This window comes from Calidris pugnax, unplaced genomic scaffold, assembly GCF_001431845.1.
Source record: "Calidris pugnax isolate Ruff unplaced genomic scaffold, ASM143184v1 scaffold8, whole genome shotgun sequence".
NCBI lineage: Eukaryota > Metazoa > Chordata > Aves > Charadriiformes > Scolopacidae > Calidris > Calidris pugnax.
The window spans coordinates 25527390-25551521 of record NW_015090830.1 but is presented as its reverse complement, the minus strand read 5'-3'; the positions used below and the strand labels follow the sequence as shown (position 1 = coordinate 25551521).

General features: G+C 46.5%; 1 protein-coding gene across 3 annotated transcripts in view; it reads right to left on the bottom strand.

Annotated features, from left to right (window-relative positions):
- The window catches only part of NFATC1 (nuclear factor of activated T-cells, cytoplasmic, calcineurin-dependent 1), a 111141-nt gene that overhangs the window by 68659 nt on the left and 18350 nt on the right, over positions 1 to 24132 (bottom strand). For all 3 annotated transcript variants that reach the window (XM_014941069.1, XM_014941071.1, XM_014941070.1), the window contains exons 3-4: positions 3648 to 3850; positions 415 to 587 (exon numbers count right to left, since the gene is read on the bottom strand). In XM_014941069.1, coding sequence (XP_014796555.1) covers positions 415 to 587; positions 3648 to 3850 — 376 coding nt within the window. The remainder of the gene's footprint in view (positions 1 to 414; positions 588 to 3647; positions 3851 to 24132) is intronic.

Genomic DNA, 24132 nt, shown 5'->3' with positions numbered 1-24132 from the left:
AGGTACATATTTTTTTTTTCCCCAAGACATGGCTATTTCAGGGGAGACAGAGAGAGCGAATAGGACATGATAACTGTCTCCCACAACTCCTAGAGCAGTCACCTGTACGACAGGGAGTCACAAAGAAAAAGAAGAAAAGACTCGTTGCTCCCAGGTCTACTATTACTTTAAGTGCACTCTCCTTTTGTTTTAAGTGCCTTCTTTCCTATAGAAATCAATGCACAAAGGTACATATATTTTCCCAAGACACGGGTATTTTGTCTGCAGTATAAACCACATGCTTTTGGAAAGCAGATTAAGATCCACCGACCAGACAGGCAAAGCAAAACCAATGTATAAGCACATCAGTGGACAACGACTGCGTGGGGGGGTGACACAATACCCAGCAAGAGAAGGATGTTTGTTGCTACTCACAGCACTCGATGGGGTTGGAGGCGACTTGCAAGGAGAGGGTCCTGCCGTTGGCCTGGGGGATGTGGACCCTGAAGACCAGCCGCACGCGTGTGTTCTTCCGACCGATGTCCGTCTCTCCCTTGCGCAGCTCGATGTCCGAGTTTCGGAGCTTTAATATCCCAGCACAGTCGATGCTGTCCAAAAGGACAATTCAATTCAAACAGAGCAATTCAATTCATTTCGAGCACACTTCAGGAAGACACAAGCGTGCAACGTCCTCCCTCTCTCCTGCACATCCTTCTTAAAAAGTTGAGTCAGACACAACCCCACGACCACGGCAGACTTTAAGCCCAGTAATCGCGTCCACAAGTAGCTAAGTTGGGGTTATCTGTCATCACAGGCAGTAGCTGCTGTTGAGCGCACAAATTTAGGGTTTCACTTCAGTTTCCAGAGGAAGAAAAATCTAACAGACCCTTCCTCTCCAACACATCCCTGTAGGGATGGCGCTTGCAGATTGACCAAAGCCCAAAGAAATAGGGAGACTAGAAAAGTCAATGGGATGAGATGTTCGTAACGCTTGGCGCACTGCCCCAGAATGCAAGCTCACTTACAATTTCACTTGTTACAGCCGATTTGGAGAAAAATCTGATGTTCTTTTTATTCTAGGGTAAAGTCCTAAAAACGCTCATTAATGAGGACAGCTGTCCCTGAGGTCAGTTGTGTCTGTATTTGAATGACTTGGAAATACTCCCAAGCTGAGTGTCGAGCTGAAGCTCTGCATGAAAAAACCGAAACTCAGAATCCTCCCTCTACTTTAAGGGAAAACACGCTTTTCATCAGATAGAACTATTGCTATTTCCAATCGATCTCTCCTTTTTTTTTTTTAAACTTTGGTTTTATCCTGGATGAATTTACATGTCAGGATTTTTGTGAAAGCAAATTCAGTATAGAAGTTCCCGGAACAAAAAATAGATAAACACATGCACTCGAAAACTCACTGCAAAAATACCTCTGCTTTGGCCACAACTATAAAGCCTATATGGCAATTTCTTCTGGGTATTGGTCTCTGGCACGCATTTTGTTACACTGAATATGCATAGTTTAATTTTATTTTGCATTCAAAGAGTTTAATTCCCCCTCCAGATCTTTGAAGCTCTGTTCTGAAGCAAACTGCAAACAAGAACTATGGCAAGCACGTTTTTTTTCTGAAGTATGGGTTTCAGAATAACAAAAAGGCTCTTGCTGATATGATCAAAGAAACTAATGAAAGTATTAAAGCTTCTCAGCAATGCATATTAGCAGATGAAGTCGTAAGAATTATGAAATATTTGAATCCATGTCAAAATTCTACACAAAGATACAGAAGAAACAGTGTGATTCTCAATATTGTCTCTCCTACAGGAAGACTTCTAAAATAAATATAAAGTTCTTAATGACAGTTAGTTCAGAGGGAAAGAAAAGCATTTAAATTCAGGCTTGTAAAGTCATGGACATTAAAATCTGAAGTCAACAGCAGTAGCTAAATGTGCACAAGTTTAAAGGTGCAGATGAGCTCCAGTGTTTCACTGAATCAAGGCCTGAATACACAAAGTATGTGTGAGAGAAGTCCTTTTGGCTCCAAATTTCTACTCATTGTTAGTGCTACATGAGGTTTCAGGCTACTGACGTGTAAGGCTTGCATATGCCAAAGCATTGTTTGTGGTTCTTGAGAGCTCTCTACTACGATCTGGCACACACGTCGCGAAAATATTCAGCTTGGCTCCCAAACTGTGCAACTACCTTTATTCCAGGGAGAAAGACGAGTGGAACAGTAAGAACATTCCTAGAGGGCCAGAATCGTTATTCGAAATGGGTAAATAAAGGGTCAAATAAATATCACGTGGGCACAAACTGGTGAGATTTCAATAACCTCGATGGCATCGTGCCAGCTTACAGTGACAGCAAATGGGGCCAGTAATTTTACAGGCTCGTCACGACTTTTAGTACAAAGCAGTGACAGAAGTCCTCGGGTCCTGAGCCATCGCCCTAAGCCCGGCTGGCGACGCAGTTAACACACATTCTAGCTCTTCTATTTACATGAGCCACTCCGGGGCATGTCGTACATGACACTGCAAACCAGCTTCTAATAAAGACTACCTGCGGAAGGACTTCAGGTGTCTGCTACCATTCTTCGCTTCATTAAGGCACGGAAAACTGTACGAATAACAAGGAGTGATTTTTGTAAGCTCCCTGGGATTTTGCCATGGTGTGCGGTTTGGTGGGGCCAGGATTTCTCGCTTTCTGTCCATCTACCTACTTATCTTTCTGTCTCTGTGTACACACAGACAAAGATGCATGCATCTATATACATAGATGAATACATTCACGTTTATATACACACCAAGGGATGAATATGCACGCAAACACACACAAATTCCTCCCAAGGCAGACACCTCAGATAAGGGTTAGCATCATTTGAATGAGGGGGGCAGAGAGGACAGGATTAAATAATGCAGAGCATCTTATGTATGTCACATACACCGAAGAATATTTGACCCTTTATATATAATCCTATAATGAAATTTACCTGCGTGTAATGGACCTATGGGGCTCTTAATTATCGCTCAGACTCCTACTAATTCAGAGATCCTTAGACATCCATGCTTGCTTTTCTGCATAGGTCTAAACCTACCCCACTTTAATAACTCTAATCTGTAAGTTGTATTGCTTTTACTCCTCTTCTTAGTGCTAGAAGCTTTGCTTCTAAACAAATGCCATGAAAAATGCAGATTTTTATTATGTAAGAAATAAGAGTGGTTTCATTTGTCTCAAAAATATACCAGGGTACTTGGAAGTGCTCTCTAAGAGTTTCCTTTGACATCCAAAGATAAATTTTAATAGGCCCTGTTCCTTGCGCTAGTGCGTATAGGAGCAAGAGGTGTCATATTTAGAAACTAAATGCAGGAGCTGAGGTAGGAGATATTTACAGCTTGGTAACCGAGATACTTATTTTAAATGGCAAATAAGCACGTTGGCTGAAACTCTAGAATGAAAGCAATCAGTTGTCATAAATATTTGTGAAGTTCATTTTGTTGTTAAGCTGATTAGGGGCAATTTGTCGCGGCAAAGTTGTGAAAACTACTAATACAGAGAGAATTTAAAAAAAGTAGGAAAAGGAAAATTGTGTGCAGAAAAAAAATCAATAAGAGAGAAGAAATAAAGTGGGGTGACCCTGAGGAAACTTCTAGGAGCGAGACGGGGCGCCTGGGTCTTACATTGCTCTCATGTTGTTCTCTGGAAGAAGTGGGATTTCCAGGACTTTGGTGTTGGAAAGTATTGTTTCGTGGCTGGTGGTGGAAACGGTCTTCCCGGTGATTCGGTGGACCTGGTAGAAAGCATGGGGTCGCAGCAGGCGGTCGTCTGCAGTCCCAATGAACAGCTGTAGCGTGAGCGGCTCGCTTTCTAAGTAACCATGTAGCTGGCAAGAGAACAGAAAACGCCCACTGAGCACCACGCACATAAACTGCTAGGAATCAATTAAATTTTTATAAGCGGGAGAGCCTAATTCAAGGAGAGAACTTTGTGACAGGTGCTATGTGTTAAGTTCCCCCCCCTCGCCCCCTTTCCATTTTTCCTGTAACGTAATATTGGTACAATAAAAAGGTGCATTCAGAAAATGCCTCATTATCCTAAAGGACCTGAGGCACTGTAGATGGGGTGAGCTTTTGAGCACTCCTGCTACGTCCGCAGAGAACTCTGCGTAACTTCTGCTGTGGCGTGCAGCAGAAGAGACCACAATGAAGTCAATGTTCCCTCCCAGTGCCGAGGTTGGCAAAAACTGACGGAGTTTCCAAGTGGGAAGGACGGAGCTCATCCCTCCCTGAGCTTCCCGGGTCATCCCTCGTGCAGCAGCAGGACACGTCCCCTCATTAACTGATTTTTATGCTGGTAAATACCTCCTGGGACAGCTTGGAGACAGATCGCGTATACATGACTAGCAGCTCACCATGTGTGTCAAATTCTTGTTATAATCGCACAAAAATCTCATTGAAGCTACTGGGCCTGACTTGAACCTCATCCACGTTACAGTGACCGCTCTGATGACACCGAGAGTTATTTCTGCCGCAGGCTGGGGACAGAGCAGGAGCAGAATCTGACCTCATCCCCACCATCTCCTGAAGAAGCTACTCTTGGGTTCACGTTGGAGCAAAGGAGACCACGGGTGGAGCTGTCTGGGGACAGCTCCAACCTCCACTTAGCACTTTTTGGCCTGGGGAAGACTGAGAGGGGATCTCATCAATGCTTATAAATATCTAAAGGGCAGGTGTCAAGGGGACGGGGCCAGACTCTTTTCAGTAGTGCCCGGCAACAGAACAAGGGGCAACAGGCACGAACTGGAACACAGGAAATTCCATCCCAATATGAGGAAAAACTTCTTCACTTTGAGGGTGGCAGAGCCCTGGAAGAGGTTGCCCAGAGAGGTGGTTGAGCCTCCGTCTCTGGAGATGTTCAAAACCCGCCCAGACATGTTCCTGTCCAACCTGCTCTGGGTGAACCTGCATGGGGGCTGGACTAGATGATCCCTTCCAACCCCTACCATTCTGTGGTTCCATGTGACTCCAACATTGGGACATGAGTTTCACAAAAATAGTTATCTTGCTGTAGTTAGCCACGAAGCCCCGTCCCAAGGGAAGGGAGGATGCAGCAACTATAGCAGAGAGGAGCACGGGCAAGGTGGGCTGTCCCAGAAGATGTGCCATCACAGAGCAACCCCGCTGGCTTTGTTGTGGGTTTAGTTTCCTCTGCGAATGGTTCAGGTGGGTTTGGGCACAAGTTATCCACCATCACTAAATCTGATCAAAGTTAGACCACCGATCATCATTTGGGTGAGGAGCAACATCTTTACTTTATGGTGCATGCAAGTCCAAAGCTAAATAAAGCACCACAGAGACCAAGGCATGAACAAGGAAGGACGTTGTGCCTGGACACATCACCTATCACTAATAGTGCGTCCTACAAATTTTTCACCCCACACTTTAGGGTGAAAAAGAGCCAAGCAGCTCTCAGAAGAGCCAAGAGGAAAACAGAAGTGCTTTAATTTGGTGCAGCAATTTTTCCATCCTTACCTAAAGCACATGGATGCAGGGAGGACCCAGAAAAAGGAGGCTCATTTCCAGGCTTCCAATATTTTATCAGCTCTGCGTTGCTGATACACCACGAGAAGACAGGTCAGAACCAGGGGGCTGTGATGTGACATGATGTGATACGGGGAGCTTCCATATCAGCATTGTCAAACTGAAAACTCATTAGCAGGGGTTTGGAAAATCTGCGACACCAACGTCAGGCTGCAAAAAGAGGGCGTGAAGCCCCCTGGCAGGAGATGCAGGCCGCAGCCAGTGGCCATGAGGAAGCCACTGTCCTACTCGTCACTGCCGTGTCCCCCCCTGCCTCTCAGCCCTGGCTGTTTGCTGCTACCACCAGCAGAGTGACCTGGATCCATCCCGGGCTGATCTCACCCCACCTTGGCATCTCCAGAGCCTCAGCGGCAAAGCCGAGGTGACGGAGGAGATGGAGGGTATCGCAGGGTATTTCTGATGGTGAGCAGCACACGGGTTTGGGGGGAAGGGGGGGCAAGTAAGAGAGTGTGACACGCCAGCTGATTAAATTTCTACTCATTACCAGCGGTCAGTTCTCCAGCTCGTCATGGACGGTGCTTTTTATGGAGAGTGTAAAATTAAAACAAACACGTATTGAATTACAAGGCTGCTAAAGGGTAAAAATAGACTAGCAAGTAACTCAAACCTCGATTCAGCAAAAGCAAAAAAATCGCACACCGAGGTACCCATATGTTTTGCTGAATTCAGGCAAAGGGGTCGAAAAATGTTGGTCTTGCATTGGGTTCTGCTGTTTCAGGCTTTATCTTTAAATCTGAACTCGGCCGCTGCCGTATCTTGTAACCTACTGCTGAGTTTCAGCTTGTGCTTTGCCCACAGGTTTCCTACCAGGAGGCAACTGAACACCCAAAGTCCTCAGCTTTGCGTACCTGCTCTCCCCCTAGAAGGGTTCACATGCTGGAAAATAAATCATATGGTCTCAGATGCATGTTTTGCCCTGTTTTTTAAGGCTCATGATCCTTAAACTGAAATTTTTGTTTGTTTTTTTTAAAGACCCTGTTATATGGCCCTGTGGGGCTCTGCTTTGGATCCATTACCCACAGTTACTTACTCCCTGAGTCCTATTTCTGCACCTGAAGACAAGCAGTGGCTACAGCACTGATCAAACATGAGTTTTCGAGAGCTGAAAGACTAACGTAATACCTGTATGATTGATTTTGCTGCCCTCAAAACAGGCAAAATCCTCACTCTCGATTCACTCTTAAGTTTTCTTTTTTATTCTGCGGTAGGAGGCATCCGATCTCCGCTACGTATATCCCGTTTGAGTTTTACCCATTGCATCACATTATTTACTTGTATATTATGTCACATAATCGCCTATGCCAACAGAGGCAATAAAAGAAAACGACGAGGGGATTAACATTTAAAGGGGCACATAATGATGACTAATTTTAGATTATACGCCCGGCGCGCAGTTTCTGTGACAGGCAACGTTGAGCTTTGGGAGTTTTGGGCACACTGCAGGCGTCCGGAGAACGGGCAAGATTTTGCTTACTCTCGGCTGGGTGCATTAAGAATATTCTGCAGCTCCCTTAAAATATAGGAAGTGTTATAATAAAGGAAAATATAAGATGGCATAGGAATGCTGTCGCATCGCTCAGCAGGACAAGGGGGAAAGGCCGACGGTGGCAGTAAAGGCAGAGCTGTGGCGCTCAGGGCTGTTAGATTTGTCAACAGGTAGACGGAATATCGACTAAGACAGATGTAAAATGGGAAGGAGGAAAAGGGGGGACTGAGTATTTTTCTTGGTTAGGAAAGATCTCACGCGTTCACATCCATGCATATTTTCCATGCATGCTCTGGAATACTGTACTCGGTGGTATAACGATTCTGTTTCCTGGCGTGCGACACGGGATGCATGCGTCAGACGCCCTATTTTTATCTTTTTCTCTGTGTAACACAGTCCGAAGCTCTTAATAACTCAGCGGCTGAGTACGGGTGACAAAGGCTGCCCTCGGCTACGGCATTCATAGTAAAGGATGTGCCATTCCTACCGAGCGTGCTTTGCTTGGCAATACGTAGATCCCAGTGGAAAGAGCTGTACTTTCCCCCTGCTGAGAGAGTGCAAAGGGACTTAGCTGCAAATAAGCATCAGGTGCATGATATTTTGGAATGAGTTTTCCTCCCCAAACAAAGGTGAGGATCCCGCAGCAGCCTGATTTAGCACGAAGGAAAAACGCAGGCAAAACTTAAGTTTGTGTAGGTAAGACCTCTGTGGCCGGTGTTTTTGGTTTTGAAATGAAAGTGGGTCACGTCCTCTTGTTCTGACCCACCACTGACTACTCTGCTCTTTTCCTTTTTGAGCAACACTTAAAAAATACTGGAACTGGTCTCGAGCGACATTTGCATTTATATTGTCTGAAGCTGCTAAGATCAAAATCAGGCTTAATTGCCGGCCTGTTTCACGCTCCTGTAATTCTATCAAAAGCCATGCAGCCAGTGGTAATTAACACCAGAACAGGACCCATCACAGCCAAGCTCTTTGTCGCCTTCCATCTCCATCCTCTTACGCAAGAGCGAGGGAAAGGCCGCGCCGCCTGGGCGACTGCTCCGCCGGGCCACGCGTTCCCTGGGATTCCTGCACCTCTTCGTCAGCGCTTTCACAACGCCCTCTCCCACCGACACCTCTTGGTTCTCACCAGCAGATCGCTCCTCATCTCGGCACCGGCTGCCAAAGCAAACCCCAGCCTTTCCCCAGGCACGAGTGGCTTTGCCCGTCCAGGCGCCGCGGCGCTAGATGCCGGGCGGCTTCCTCCAGCAGCCAGCAACGTGCCAGGGAAACCACCGTGCTTCAGCCCTTGTAGTCAACATCCCACTGCAAAGTGTGATCTGATTCAGTCCTACAGTGACGACGACCTAGGGTTTTACGGCAGACAAGAGCATGCCCAGCCTGCCCGGGTTCCAACCAGGCCCCTGGTGCACATCTATGAAGCCTGGCAATCACAGAATCTTCATGGTTGGAAAGGACCTCTGAGATCACCGAGTCCAACCACACACACACAAAAGACCCCGACAATCTCAGCCACCAGAGCATGTAGAAGTGCCACATCTACACGTTTCCTAAATACCTCCAGGGATGGTGACTCCACCACCTCCCTGGACAGGCTGTTCCAGTGCCTGACCACTCTCTCAGTAAAGTCATTCTTCCCAATATCCAATCTAAACCTCCCCTGCCACAACTTCAGACCATTTCCTCTGGTCCTGTCGTTATTCCCTTGGGAGAAGAGGCCAACACCCCCCTCTCTACACCCTCCTTTCAGGTAGTTGTAGAAGGCAACGAGGTCTCCCCTCAGCCTCCTCTTCTCCAAAGACAATTAAACAGACTTGAAAAACGATGGGCAGACAGAACTGAGGTGCTTTTAACACAAGCTTTAGGAGGGGAAAAAAAAAAAAAGCAAAACCTCCCCCAAAGCTCGCTGTAGTTACCAAATTTTGAGGAATTTTTGCAAACGGCGCCTCCAAGAACTCCAGCGCTATTTCAGCATTGGTGGTTATTCTGGAGTCTGCGAGGAAAACTTCTATTATTTAAGCCACGACATTTATTTTAAGAAACGCGGCTGAAATATGCTGCCTGCTTCCTTCCAAGAGCTTTATGCTTTTGGCACACCGAGGCGTCTGTTGAAATGCTCAGAAAGCTACCTGTCATAACAAGGAGCCCTCTGTGCCTGGAGAGGCTCCGGGAGGCCACTGAAGAATGGTCCTGTTCTGGTGGGACACACCAGCCAGGTACACCCTCTGCACCCACTCACTCCAGAGGGGAAAAAAAGATCAGGAAACTACCCTTTTAATTGTACTTATTGGGAGTTTGGGGAAAAGACTGCAAAAACCCTGCAGTCGTGCATTCCTCCAGGCTCTGACCCTGTAAATACGTTAAACGTGGCTGATTTAGGGCTTAGCCTGTCTCAATGCAGTCAAGGGCAGAGGTCCCACTAATAACCAAGTGGGGCACGACCAGGGACCCTCTAAACTAGTCAGCAGCTTGTGCTTGAGACTCTCCAGGCTCCTAGGGTCTGCATCCTCAATGATAATGATGTGCCAAAAAAAAATAATCCATAGGTAACATCTATATCAGCAATGCATCTACAGATGTGCGTGCCTGTTCTTTGTATTTTTGGTACAAAATAAAGACAGTAAGTAAATACACCCATTTATGACTCTAAAAATTGTAAGAGCAGTATCTACATTCCCTTATCCTACCGTGTAACTGCTGGAGACACTGCTTGCAGCAGGTACCACAGCACTTACGCTCAGCAATGCCTTATACGTCCATCTGTCCCACCCGCATTTCTAAAACTGTTCAAGGGATACCCCGAGTCAGTCTGGAGAGAATCATTAGTGAGACTAAACACCCAGTCTGAAGAAATGAAGCCTCTTTCCTTCCCCCCCCCCCATCAGTGTTTTGGAATGTAAATCCAATGCCTTAAAAAGGTGAAACAGGATAAAATCCATAAACTAGTGAAAATTTTAAAGTAATTGCTGCTTGCCTCTTTAAGCCAGAGCTTCAGGAGCAACTTTCTGAAGTGGCAGGTTTGTTTTTTTTTCTATTACAGTTAACTGCACATGATAGATGATAAAATGAAACAAATTGTCATGTTTTACAAACGTAACTAATACACAGTCTCAAAAAAAATAACATCAGCGAGTGCTCAGCATCTGATTTTTTAAAACCAAACTGTTTAAGCAAGAAAGAAAGTGCACAAACAGATTTTCAGTATTGACTTTAGCTGTGAGCACCCAGCACGCATAAAAATAGGGTCATCAATCCGATTTTTAAGAAGAGTAATTAGTTTTAGCCACTAAGAAGAAGCACCAGGAGATGTAACCCATTGCATCACGGGTTTAAATGGGAAGAGGGGAAAGTCGGTCTTGCAGGCAATGACTGTCATGTGAAGGAAAGGCACCCAGGGGGAGGTCAGGCATCTATTTTCATGTGTACTGCAGAGATCCTGCCTGACCTTTGCTGGGGCAGCCACTGCCCTGCCTCCCTGTCCCAGGGCTGAAAACACCCAGGGACCCGCTGCTGGAGGCTCAGGGAGCCAGAAATCTATGGGCTGGGAGATGCAGGACGCGCAGGGCAAGGAGCAGCCCTGGCCATGCTGATTCAGCTGGACATCCCTGGCAGCATCCATGGAGCACCAACACACCACGGGGGCACCCGCCTCCCTGTGGGATCTCACAGCATCCCTGTCTCTTCCCAGCTGTTCCTCTCCATCTTCAGCATCACACTCTGCAATTGCTGCCATAGCATCCACCTGCCCTTTGAGCTTTTCAGGTCCCTGGTCCAGAAGGTCATAGGCTGCTGCAGCCCACAGTGTACCTAGGACTAAGAGGCACACCATCCCAACCATCTCTTCCCCTTGCCAGCAACCAGGCACGCAACAAGGAGGTGGCGGAGGAGGGGGAAGTTTTCGGATGAGGAGCCAACCTCAGCTCCAGACCACTTGCCAGTGTGGACTCAAAATGGAGGTGCTAAACTTGGGATGCTCCTGTACACTCTGTTCTCTGAGGAGAGCACAAGCCAAAAAAAAAAAAATATTAATCTCTTATTCAAAACAGCAGAGCAGACAGACTTCAGAATTTAAAGGAGCAAACAAAAAACCAAAGAAACCCCCCAAAAAATTACACCCCTCCTTAGGAGCTGAGGTGACCCTCTAGCTGTGATAGCTTCTGCTGAATTTTATCTGACATAGTTAACCAAAACACGTGTGTAATTTATGCCAACACATGCCACTAACTCTTAGTCTTTCTTGTAAAAAATGTAACAGGAACTGCTACAGGTTTTTTTGTGCCGCTTTCGAGATTTATTTTTCCTTTCTAAACCTGATTTGCCTTGGATTCACTCAAACTCTGTTTTAAGACCCAAACGTAGTCAGAGCTGGTCCGCAAATAAAAATAAGATGGCTTGCTCCTGCAAAGGGCTAAGCCTGGGCAGAGGGCGAGAGCTGGACGGGAGAAGGAGTGAATGGAAAACAGCAGGAGTGTGTTTTATGTGGCACTTTCCAGCGCTGCCACTTGGACTTTAATTCAACAGAGCAGCAAAAGAGCAGCTGTTCACATCACGATGAATAAAGACCTATATAAAACTTCCAGCTGCAAATATGCTGTGAGGAATTATTAATCTTAATGTAATAGAGATGCCGTACACTCAGTCACTGGCGCACAAGTCATTTCGGTCTCCATCCAGGGGAAAAAACAGCCTTCGTGGCTGCTGGCTCTCAGCACAGCCGTGAAATCTCCTTGTCTAAACAGCCGCACGACGCTGCTCCCTATTTCTAGGAAGGATTTTCCTCCTCAAAAACAGACGTACCCAGAAACCAACCCAACTCATGCTCCTCCTAAAATTGTTAAGGCTTACGAGAGGGATGCCCCTCAGAAAAGGAGTTACTAAGAGAATGAATTTGGAGGTCCTGAGCACTGTATCCACTGGGACACCAGGAAACCATTACTGTTCTTGTTCCATTTTCTACCATGAGACCGAAGAGATGTCCTTCCTGGCATCCTAGCTGCCCCTTCATCATCCCCAGCCCAACTTTCAGGTGACCGGAGGCAGCCAGCCCTCTCCACACCACAGCCTAATTGAGCATCACCTAATTGAGCAGCCCTGGGAGCTTCCAAAGCCTCCCCAGGACAGGGCTGGGGAGAGTTGTTCCCCCGTGGAGGGACAGAAGTGGCACCTACACCAGTTAGTCCACCTCAGTGACGAGGTTTTCCTCTTCATGAGCAGCCCCCAGGGGGGCTGCCGCTGGCCCTCGTGCAGGAGGACCACCTTTCCCCTGTGGCACGGCCACCACATGTGACCTTCTGGGGTTCTCCACCCTAGGCAAGCCTACGTTGGTTGTGTTTGGACAGGATCCACAGCAACACGAAGCCAAAGGGTGGGAGGCTTTCAAATTGAATTTGAGTAGATGTACGCTGACAACAGAAAGAGGGGCTCTGGAAACCACAGATTAAAAGCCTGGTTTTGGGACGAAGACCAATGCAGCAGTGCCCCCCACCCCAAAACTACCCAACCTCTCTATTTACTCAGCTTCCACTCAAACGTTCCCCTTCAGCATCCTTAACAGCTTTCAGTTTGGACAGTTGTATCCGCGGTCACGCGTGAGTTAAAAACAAAATAAAAAAATAAATAAATCCAGCCCAGGAGCACTGCCACAGGAATTTATTACGTATTCTTAAGCAGATACCCTGGGCAAGCTTGTACTTGCCAGGCTGCCTTTCGTCACGCCGCTGACGCACCGCTCGGCACCCAGCGAGCTCCCATTCGTGGGTGAGCAGGGGCTGGCCCGGGATGCTCACACCAGGTGTGCGTCAGGTACCGTCAGCACGGGTGGGACAGCGTGATGCCCTCACCCATGCCCACCACCCTGGCCACTGACGATACCCACTGGCGACTTCTCCAAACCCGAGACACCCCAGACCCCACCACCACCACCAAAATGCCACATTATCACTCGGTGGCTCACCAGCGCTGCAGTGACCGCCTGACTTTGAATTCCCATCCCTGAAAATTCGAGGGCAACGTGGTGGCCAACCACCCCCAGGGGTTATCTGCTTAAGGATCAATGCTTTTGGGGTGCTTTTCCTGCACATCAAGACAAACAGTGGCTCACACGGGACAGGGGCAACACAATTCCAGGCAAAACAGCTCTGGGGCTCCTAGGCACCAGTGAGACAGTCTTAGACCAGAAATGGTTGCTTTCCCCCTAAACTTTAACTCCTATCCCCATGACATTTATTTAAACTGCTACTGAAGACAGAAAGCTGGGGCTATGTTTAAAGGCTTTATCTCTGTAAATATTTGGAGAGCTATAAATACCGAGCCATATTCATAATATGAATATTGGACTTACTGTTCTGTTGCTATGAAAATTACTATAAATACACATCCAATTCTTAATTTCTCTCATTTGCCAAGAACTCCTTTAAAAAAAAGACAAAAAAAGTTCTTATGTAAGACATCTTGCTAGTTAATTAGCCATCGGAGTCAAAGGCCACAGCACAGAGCAGGAACTGACAAACTCAACGACAGAGGCAGACAAAGCACATAGAGTACCAGCACGCTATAGAGCTATATGTCCCAAGTGGGACTTCTTATAATCAGACAGCCCACGAGTCAAACCCTGACTGCTTTCTGTGTTTGGGGAAAGGAGGGAGCAGGAAGGGAGTCTGAAGGTCTGAAATCAACCTCCTCGCTGCTTCAGCAAGTCACATGAATGCTGATGGCTTCCAAATTTCATGGTTCCTCTACCCATTTTTTTTTTTTTTTTTTGGTGTAGATATGAATTAAAAGAAGGAAAGCATTTCAAGGCCTTTTACAAAAGTGCAGAGTGGGGATGACTTTGCAGCTGAAGGAGTAGTGAACTGGGCATAGGGTGATTGAGTTCCCAGCTCCAGCTCTGCCAGATAGTTTTTGCTTCATCACAGATACATGACTTGATTAGAGCAGAGAAAATTTCATAACAAGTTTTTACATATTTCCAGCCTGCTCTATGTTTAATCAATTTGTGCTTCAGCCTGCTTATAAAATAAAAGCCAGTAACCATGCCATGTGGCCGGGTAACCCTTTCTTCACTACGGAAAACGCAGCACTGCCCAGCTCTCTGGTTCCAATCAGTACACGATTTACACCCACATTCCTTGAGGAATAAAGTGGATTAACGCAACCCCCTTGCTCTTTGGAGTCAGAGAAGGGCTGTCTGCACATGTAGGTTCCTCAAGACGGGTTTTGATTCCATTGTTTCAAAGCCCAAAAAGCGTTGTCATCACACACACAAGTTTCACAAATGTGCTATTTGTGACTCCTGTCTCAGAGCACAAAAAGGCAGCGTGTTTTGCCAGGTCACTACACACTTCTGGTCCTACTCTCCTTCCACAAGCCACCTTTGACCCACCTGGTCCTACAGCTCCGATTACACTGCAGTTTTATCTGAGAGCATGCCTTCCACGGAAAGCATCTTAATGTAGCAATAAAAATAGGTCAGGTATATCTTATAGCGCGGCTTCAAGGCTTTGACCTCCAAGACAGTATGATCAAGCTGCGAAAAATCCAGAGAGATTGTATTCCATACTGTGAGCTGCTCGAGAGCAATGGTGATGTCGTTGGTTGATGCCACTTGTTTTAGCAAAAAAAAAAAAATATAAATATCCCAAAGGATGCAACAGATCAGACTCTCTGACCAACAAGAATAAAATGACCAGCTCTGCCCAAAAAGCAATAAAGGCTAAAATGAACTGATAGGCCTGTGAGCTCCAACAACAAGTAAACAAAATAAGCGTGAAAGGCTCTTAGATAAACTTTCTCAACAAGCAAGTACTATTTTCAATCGATCATTCTAAATATTGTCATGTTGAGTAACATTATTTAGCAACAGCTGTTGCACTAGAATTTCATCCAAATACTGACGAGCTAATACCACAACCCCCATTTAAAGCCAGTAAGACGGCCAAATAAAGTGTTGCAAATATTAATGGCAGAACTTGCCAACGAGAGCTTTGCAAGAGCAGCCCATCTGCTGCTGCAAATGGATGACACCTTGCCGCAATCAGTGTAGCAGGACCTGTGTCTTCACACCCAAACCAAGACAGCATCTATATTGGCCTGTTGACTTCAAAACACGAGGTTCTGGCACACATCAAGTCCCAAACCAGAGATGGGAATGCCAAAGACTTAAAAGGTGTTGCTCCTCCCCACCATACTCAAGCCTTACTTGAGTATCTCACCCAAGAAGTAAACCTTGGTCCTGGCGAACCGGTAAGATCTCAAAGCCTGCTGGGCTCAGTTACACATAATTACAAGCAATGATGTCGAGTCAAAAAAGAAACAGGGAAAAGCCAGGTGATTCATGCCACCTAACTTCAGCAGGTACAGGCTGGACAACAACAGGGCCTCGTCACCTTGGCTGCCTTCAAAGCCAGCCAAGTGAGACACGCACTCCGAAGGCGTGACCCACCTGAGCTGCTTCAGATGTTCACATGAGAATAAAATTAATAGCTCCCTGAACTCTATATTGACAAGCCTTCCCCTGATTACAGGGAGAAAGTAAGGCAATTAGCTCAGTCGCAGACACCTACGGGTAGCCAAATGAACCCAAAATGTAGACGCGCCCCTACTACAGCCAGCCCAGGCCACCCTCCAAAGCACCAGTGTCCCATACAGCCAGGGGACAGAAAGACACACTTCTAGCCCAATGACACACCGACCAGAGCTTTCTCTGAGAACCCCCTGCAGTGGCAAGACCTACTACAGACACACCACGCTCTGCACCTCACCATCAGGCATTTGGGGCAGTCACCCCACAGCTTCTCACAGCAGGAATACGAGACCCTCACCTTGAACGGTGGTAGCTGGGAACTCTCGTCTCTTCCTAGAGGGAAAGGCCAAAGTCAGCTCCACCACAGCTTTGCTGTGGTCCTTCAGCTCCTCCACCCTCATTTTGGGGGCCTGATATAGCCTGTGTGGTCACAGCTGGGAGGTGGATGGTTAACCAGCTCCACCTGCAGCCTCCCTGACTCTTCATCAGGGAGTGTAGTGATAGGATGATGGGTAATGGCTTTAAACTGAAAGAGGGGAGGTTTAGGTTAGATCTCAGGAAGAAATTCTTTCCTGTGAGGGTGATGAGACACTGGAACAGGTTGCCCAGAGAAGCTATGGCTGCCCCATCCCTGGAGGGGTTCAAGGCCAGGCTGGATGGAGCTTTGAGCAACCTGGTCTGGTGGGAGGTGTCCCTGCCCAGGGCAGGGAGTTGGAACTGGATGGTCTTTAAGATCCCTTCCAGCTCTAACCATTTGATGATTTTGGGTGGCCTTGCGGTTGCTGTTGTTTCCAAATTGGAATGCATGTTAGAATCATTTAAAAAAAGCAGCACTCCTGCTATGAATTCAAACTTACATATGTTACATACCTTTCTAATACAAAAGGGAAAAGAGGATTCACTAATAACCGTAGAGTCAAGAAGCTAGAGGCCAAATTTGATCATATTTTTCTTTACTTTATTTACGTCATTTTACTCAAGACTGGAGGAACAGAAGAACACTTTCACTCATTAGACGACCTTCCTAAAAACATCCGCTATTTGAGCCAGGCTTCTAATTTAACACTGCCCTGTGGTTAGATCAACCACCCAAGTAAAGTCTACTCGGGCTGAGAGACCCAGGGGCTTCACTTACTCCAGCAGAACTGCAGGGCCGCAGCCCTGCTCTCTGCAAAACCTCCCCAAACCTGCCTCCATTGCCAGCCGGGCCCTCGCAGCCAGCCGTGGGGCTGCGCCAGTTCACATACTTTAAGGTTTTCCTCACAACCGGGAGGGATTAGAAAAGGAGGCTTTTGATGTCTTCACGCCATGTGCTTGAGATTACTTGTGTACCTAGACGCTAGCACATGTGCCTGCAAGTTGTGGTCTAGGTTTGTTTGTCCCTGGAAGTTCGTGTTTGCAGCTATGGGTGGAGTTTGTGTGTAAATTCTATTAACTGTATGCTGTTTTGTAGTCCATAATGCTCCATAACCTATCTATATTCAGTAACAATACTTGAGACTATATTGAAGAATATTATATTATTGCAGAGTAAGAGCTACGACAAAAGGCCCGCATAATGAAAACAACATAATCGCAAGAGAAGCTGTTGAAAATTAATTTGAAAGCCATTTGGAAAATTATTGTAGGATTGTTAAGGATTATTGATGAATAAATGCCATCTAGAATTTTTTTTTTTTAAATACGCTCATTCCAAGCCATTTTATGAACTCCTGCATATATGGGGAGAGGTTTACAAGTTTATGTAGCTTTTTGTAATTCTGAGATGACAGGCACTATCGAAATATTGATATATATAAAAAACCATGACTGCTCCATGCTGTACTGTGTTTCCACCAGACCAAATACCCTCCGTAACACAGAAGGTGTTACCAAACCTTAATACAGAGTTCCGCAAAAAGTGGCATCATTTTTTGTTTTTTTTGGTTCTTGCCTTTTTTTTTTTTCAACAAGTGTTATCTTTTATGGATAAAGGACAAGTCAAAAAACCAAACCGACCCATACCAGTTACACTTCCTCAGCACCTCACAACTTTTAGATGTGCTATTCCTCTTCAAGTCAATGAGAGTTTTACAGCTAAATCTAACCCTGCACGCTTTGCTAATTTTCTCTGGTGTTTTTCCTCCTAGAAATGGAGGCACTTGGTACATATATAGCAGTGAGACTGTATTAAAAGCCACAGCAGGTGGAAAATAACACAGCCCAGGGAAGTTTTTGTTTTTGACTCTCCTCACAATCAAAGCTATGCACCAAGCACAATGAGGCACAGTAAATAAAGACATTTCACACAGACGAGCACGAAAATCTTCCAAAACAAAGAAAATTAAATTATCTTTCAACTAAAGAACACACTGCAGCGAAAGACTAAATGAGCGATTCTAATTAAAACCATGCTGCGAATCTCCTACTTTTCTTTCCACCCCCAAAAAAAAAATAATAATAAAAAAAAAAAAATCAGCTAGCGTTTATGCCTGCACAGCCACCCCTCTCAAACCAGTCAGGCAGCTTCCCAGCCGAACGAGATGCAAGAGGCAGCATCATCTCAGGGCCACAGAACACATGGAAATTATTTCCATAGCGATCATAACAACAACATGCCAGGCCAGGATCCGCAGGGAGCTCGGCCCCTCTGCTCTTCCCAGTCCTGCCCGCCCTGCCAGGCGCCCCCGCATCGCCCCACAGCCACATCCAGCCCCCTGCCACCCCCTGCTCGCCCCTGGGGACCCTTGGGCAAGGGTTGGATCCACCATAGTCACATCCCTTCTCCACCCCGCGCTGGATGGCCAAGCGTTACGTCCCCATAACGTGAGAGCCATGGCACGGGTAGTCCTGGCCCCGGGCAAGCACAGGCAACGTTGTGCAAGCCCTGCTCGAGCTTCTTAATCCCGAACACACCGCAACCATCTCGGGGCTCAGGTCTCTCTCCTTGGGGTGCTGAGCCGGGCAGCAGCCCCGGGTGAAGGTGTTTGGGAAGGGAGGGATGAAAACTCGGGGACAATCCCTTCGTGCCGGGGCTGTGCCCGACACCTCACGCACGGCCGGGCTCGGAGCTGCTCTCCAGAAAGGAAACGTGGTCTTTCATAGAATCATAGGATGGTTTGGGTTGGAAGGGACCTCAAAGATCATCGAGTTCCAACCCCCCTGCCATGGGCAGGGACACTTCCCACCAGACCAGGTTGCTCAAAGCCCCATCCAGCCTGGCCTTGAACCCCTCCAGGGATGGGGCAGCCACAGCATCTTTGGGCAACCTGTTCCAGTGTCTCACCACCCTCATAGTAAAAAATTTCTTCCTGAGATCTAATCTGAATCTTTTTTCTTCCAATTTAAAACCGTTTCCCCTTGTCCTATCATTACACCTCCTGGCAAAGAGTCCCTCCCCAGCTCTTCTACAGGCACCCTTCAGGTATTGAAAGGCCGCTATAAGGTCTCCCCAGAGCTTTCTCTTCTCCAGGCTGAATAATCCCAGCTCCCTCAGCCTGTTTTCATAGGAGGGGTGCTCCATCCCTCTGATCATCTTCGTGGCCCTCCGCTGCACCTGTTCCAGCCGGTCCATGTCCTTTCTGTGTTGAGGACTCCAAAGCTGGACACAGTATTCCAGGTGATCTTTCTTCCCACCTGCTCTCTTCTGGCTCTTCATCTATTTGCAGAGCCACCGGGCTATCCCGAAGGCTGGCCACCGCCCTTCCACGGGCAGAGAGCCGAGGGGACAGGAACGTGTGGCTTATTAAGTACAACGAGGATGGGCATCCATTTCCTGCGCAGGACACGCGTGATCCACTGATACCGCTATTTTTGATACGGGGACAGGAATCAGCTAAATATAGCAGACTTCAGCCACCGGTCTAAACGATGGACTTAAATGACACGAAGAAAGGTGCAGTTTGCCCAAAGACAGGGGAAAGAAATGGGGAGATTTTGAACAGCGATGGGAAGCTTGGCCCTAGCATTGTTACACCCTCGTTGCTATCAAGACATCCAGTAAAAGCTCCAGGGACATGGGGACTTCATGCCCCTTAGATGTGGGCAGAGCATATCGGTGGAGGAACAAAAAGCAGATGCAATCATCCCAAGGGATCCCAAAATCAAAGTGAACCAAAGGCAGAGGAAAAGGAGGATCCAGTTAACGGTGTTCACCTGAAAACCACCAGAAGGAAGCAGCAACACATGGGGAACCTGCAACCAGTGCTCAAAGGGCACGGACAACTTGATGGATCTCCTGAAAAGCAGCAAAGAACAGCTCTGCAAGAGCACAGCGCAGATTCTGCAACTCGCTCCCCTTTTCCACGCTGTTTTCGGGCAGTCCCACATGCTCACGTGTGACACCCCATCTCTTGCAACACCCATGCAAGGCAGTGAAAGTGCCTTAATCCAGATTACTGTGCAAGTGACGCAATTAATTGCCTGTTGATCAACGTATCTTTGCTTGGTAGAACAGTTAAGCACATGTTCATCATTTAATCCCACTTTTTGAAAATTTAAGGATGTATTCAAGCGCTCTGTTGTATCGCAACAGGAACGTCACTTTGCTCAATCTCTTTTACACTTTCCCCCCTTACATTACGCAGAACCGGAGCGGCAATGATTTCACACCAGCAGGATTGCAAGTGGCAAGGGAGGAGCTCCCTTTTCTGGGAAGGAGGATGGGTTTTTGCCAGGATTCGCATCAGGCAGTAATACAGTGTTACCCGTGACCCAAAGGGCAGAACTCACAGAGGGGGACTCCAGTGTCTGTGACTGAAAATGCCGAGAAACTCCCAAAAACATACCCCCGCTGTGCCAGCAAGTGATGTTTACTGCTTTGAACCAGGGCTGCACGTGAAACCCAGGTGGCGGACTTCTAAACCCCAACGTGCATCACGTCTGCGCCCAAACCAAAAGCAGGAGTCCCTCTGCTTTATTGGGTACCCAAACATTAAAAGCAGGTGTTTAAAAATGGTATTACAAATCTGTCTGCGACCTGTATTATTTTTACCACGTGCAAGTAAATTGATCGCTAGCGCGTTTCAACTGTTCCACTGAAAATAGGCAACTCCTGCTAAATTATTTCTTAAACATGTGGAGGGAGGAGAAAGTTTATTGTGCTGCACTGACAGCACCCGATGTATTTTACCTATGTGTGTGTGTGTGTGTCCACAGCAGAGGCCGTAATGGATCATTTCCCTTTCGTGGCACATATCAAAGAAGATCTCGAGCTATTCTTCACAAGGAAAGATATGATAAAAGCCCTGCTCATAATGAAAGCTGCAATGTACTTCCAGAGAGCAACTGAGTAATGCAACACCATATTTTCCACTGATTCAGCCAGTTAGTTGGAACAATGACTGATTAAAATAGAAAATCTACATTACAACCACATACACTGACATTCCAGATTACAAGGTATGTTACGGATGTGATTTTTTTTTTTACTCTTCTTACATATAAGAACGAGAAAGTATAAAACCAGAAATTATTCCAATGGAGTTACACTGGTGTGAAAGTCATCTGAAATACCACTGGCCTCCAGTATAACTTCATGCAGAACGCGCACAATATAATTTTCATGATATGTATGTTTTATGTAATTTAGAGTACCAAGAAGAAGAAAAAAAAAAAATAATAATCGTTTGCCCTGAGATATTACTTTTAGGAATAGAGGACAGATGTCTAGTTGCCGAAGCAGACTTGTAAAAAATTAATCACCTGCCTCATGCAGGTTAGCAGTATTTGGCAGGTAGGTTAGCACAGCTCATAATGAAGCATCTGGCTTTTGGTAAAGCTGCATTTTAATTTTAACCGTGTTTCATTTCAGCTTTTGGGCTCATGTCAACGTGCAATATCTGACAAGTCTGGAGCGGATTTGCTGATGGGTAACTTTGCTGTAGATCTTCTCAACTTCTCAACCGAGACTAATAACCATAGTTCACACCCAGACCACAACCTCATCTGAACATCCCTGTAACAAGCCATTTTAAACCCAGTCCTCAAGGTCTTACCCATGCACAGTCCTATTTCCTTTAAAACATCTAAACTGACTAGGAGTCAGCAAACTTCTACGCATATGCTTGAATTAAGCAGGCTAAGCTGACTGACTTCAGGAGTGCCCCAATACTGCTCTCAATGTGGTTTGGTGGTGGGTTTTTTTGTTGTCTGAGGATTCGAGGCAAGCAAAAGGTCTACCCGTGTTGCACTTTTCCTTAGAGAAGTGGGAGCCCATTTGTAGCACTGGGAGCCTCTTCAGACATACCAGAAGCATCTGCAGCTCCTTGTTGAATACTGGGAGGGCAGAAGAAGAGCTGCTGAAGCTCACAAAGGTCTGAAGAACCGTGGCCTTTGGATTTCGGGGTTCTCATTGCTTCTAGGTGTTCCCCCTGATGCATGCATTTTCAGAGGAAGGGTACTTGCTTCTACCACAAATTTACTGGGGAAAAAACCACCACCACCACCAAATTGTCCTTGTGAGAGAGCAATCACTGTGCAGATGCAGGGGCCACTTTCTAACACTAATTGCTCAGGCATTTTAATAATGTTCCCAATAGACAAAGATCTACTAGAGCATAAATTAAGCAATTGCCAATTTTTGTTTTTACACTATGACCGTTTTTGAAGCTTTCAAACGTGCCAAAACCCTCAGGAATCTCACTGGCTGTTGTTTTTTCTCTTCTTGTACCATTTAAGCTGAACCGTTTCTTTCCAATACTTTTTTTTTTTTTAAAAAAAAAGAGAAATCTGAGAGAGAACAGATCACACTGTGGAACCCTGAGCTCTTCACAGAGAGTACAAAGGAAGGAACTGGGAACATTTAGCTCCGTAAGCACATTTGCAGCGGCCTCGCCAGCAGTACCACAAACGCCTTCGCCGGGCTGCTGTGGCTTGTGCAGGTATTTTCCTAGCACACCACCGCAGAGAAATTACCTATTTCAACTGCTGATTATATTAATTTTTTCGTTTCCACCTTCATCAAACACCACCCACTGACAGATACTCTCCAGGCCCACAGACAGACTTGCACTTTATTTAGTTGCGTAGGAAAAAAACAAGGCAAGGGGGATTTTTTCTTATCTCGCTTGGGACCCAGCTGCTTGTGGGAAAGGGGAATGGCAACTTCGAGAAAGAAAATTCAGAGACGGAGCAAGAGACATGGCAACTGCAACTTTTAGCAGGAGCGATGGAAAAGACAGGAACAGCATTGCACTCTCAATGTCAAGGATGAGTCCCGACTCCTCCCTGGAGAACAGTGATAGACGTTTTTGAGGTATGCTTCCCAAATAATGATGAATCACCCCTTTCAGACAATGCAGAGAGAAAACTGCTGCCAACACTTTCACTCGGTGAAGAGATGCAGCATGAGACCTGAGGACAAAGTAAATGAGGGGTAAGAGAAGAAAGACTACTGCATTTATGTTCTGTCTGTCTTGGTCTGACAGAGAATTCCACCGAATTGTTTCTAGACACTCTGGGTGCGCGTGCTGCTGGTCACCAAACCCAACCCGACAAGGGAAGCAGAAAGGATGGCTCTGCGAGCAGTGGTGGAGATAAAGGTGACTCCTCTCCTTCCTCCCTAGGTCGAACTGTGATGGAAAATACCCACTCAGCTGTACAAGAGGGACCATGAAAGGCTGATGGCGTGGTCTTTGCCTTATCAACCCCCGCCAGAGGACAGCTAGGAGATACCCCACACAGTGAGAGCAATGCCACCGACTCCCTTGTCGCAAAGGACGAGGCAGAAAGGAAACCGGGGGAGGCCAAGGAAGAGGAAAGCTGGGAGCTGATATCATCATCTCCTTTCTCGAGGGAGCAGAGACAGCAAGAGTGGAGGAGTGGGAAAGCTTTACATCCCCTCCTCCCTCAAGGCCACCACCAACTTCTGCTTTTCCAGCAGCCAGAGAGTCCAAACTGAAGGCAAAGCCAGGATGCTGGGCTAAATCCTTTAGGTTGGAAAGCCAGACAGAATATCTCAGCATCACAACAACTGGGATATATACTGTGGCATCCATCAGGCTGAGCATCAGCAAGGTATAATTTTTAAAGGAGAGCAGAGTGCATCCCCCAAGTGCTGGCCGGTGCAAGGTTTGTTTTTTATTTGGAAAAGGCTGTTAAGCCAAATAGCAGAGGTCTGTCCCCAAGGCTGCTCATAAATCAGAGCCAAAGCTGCATTTTCAGGGTCATGAAATCTTCACCAGCTGACACTGGAGCACACTTTCCACAACAGCTCCCTTCTGGACTTGGCCCTTCTCAGGAAGACCATAAGCTACCTATATGGCAGTGCTTGTGGAGCTACCATGTGGGCCCAACTTCATCTGAAATACCAAAAGAGAGAAACTTCCCAAAATATGATCTTCTAATGATGAAAAAACATAATAAAAAGCTTTCAAAGGGCTTTCTTCCATTTGTTGGATTTATAGAAGCAATAGCAACCTTAAAACATCTGCCAAATCATTCTACTTTTCAGTTTTGATTATCTGTCTGGTAGTTTGAGGTTAGTTTTAACTATACAGATGCAAGAAGTGAGAAAGCCATTCAGCTTAGATTTATTCTTAAGAAGTACCGGCTGTCTAAAACAAGGCTATAAAATG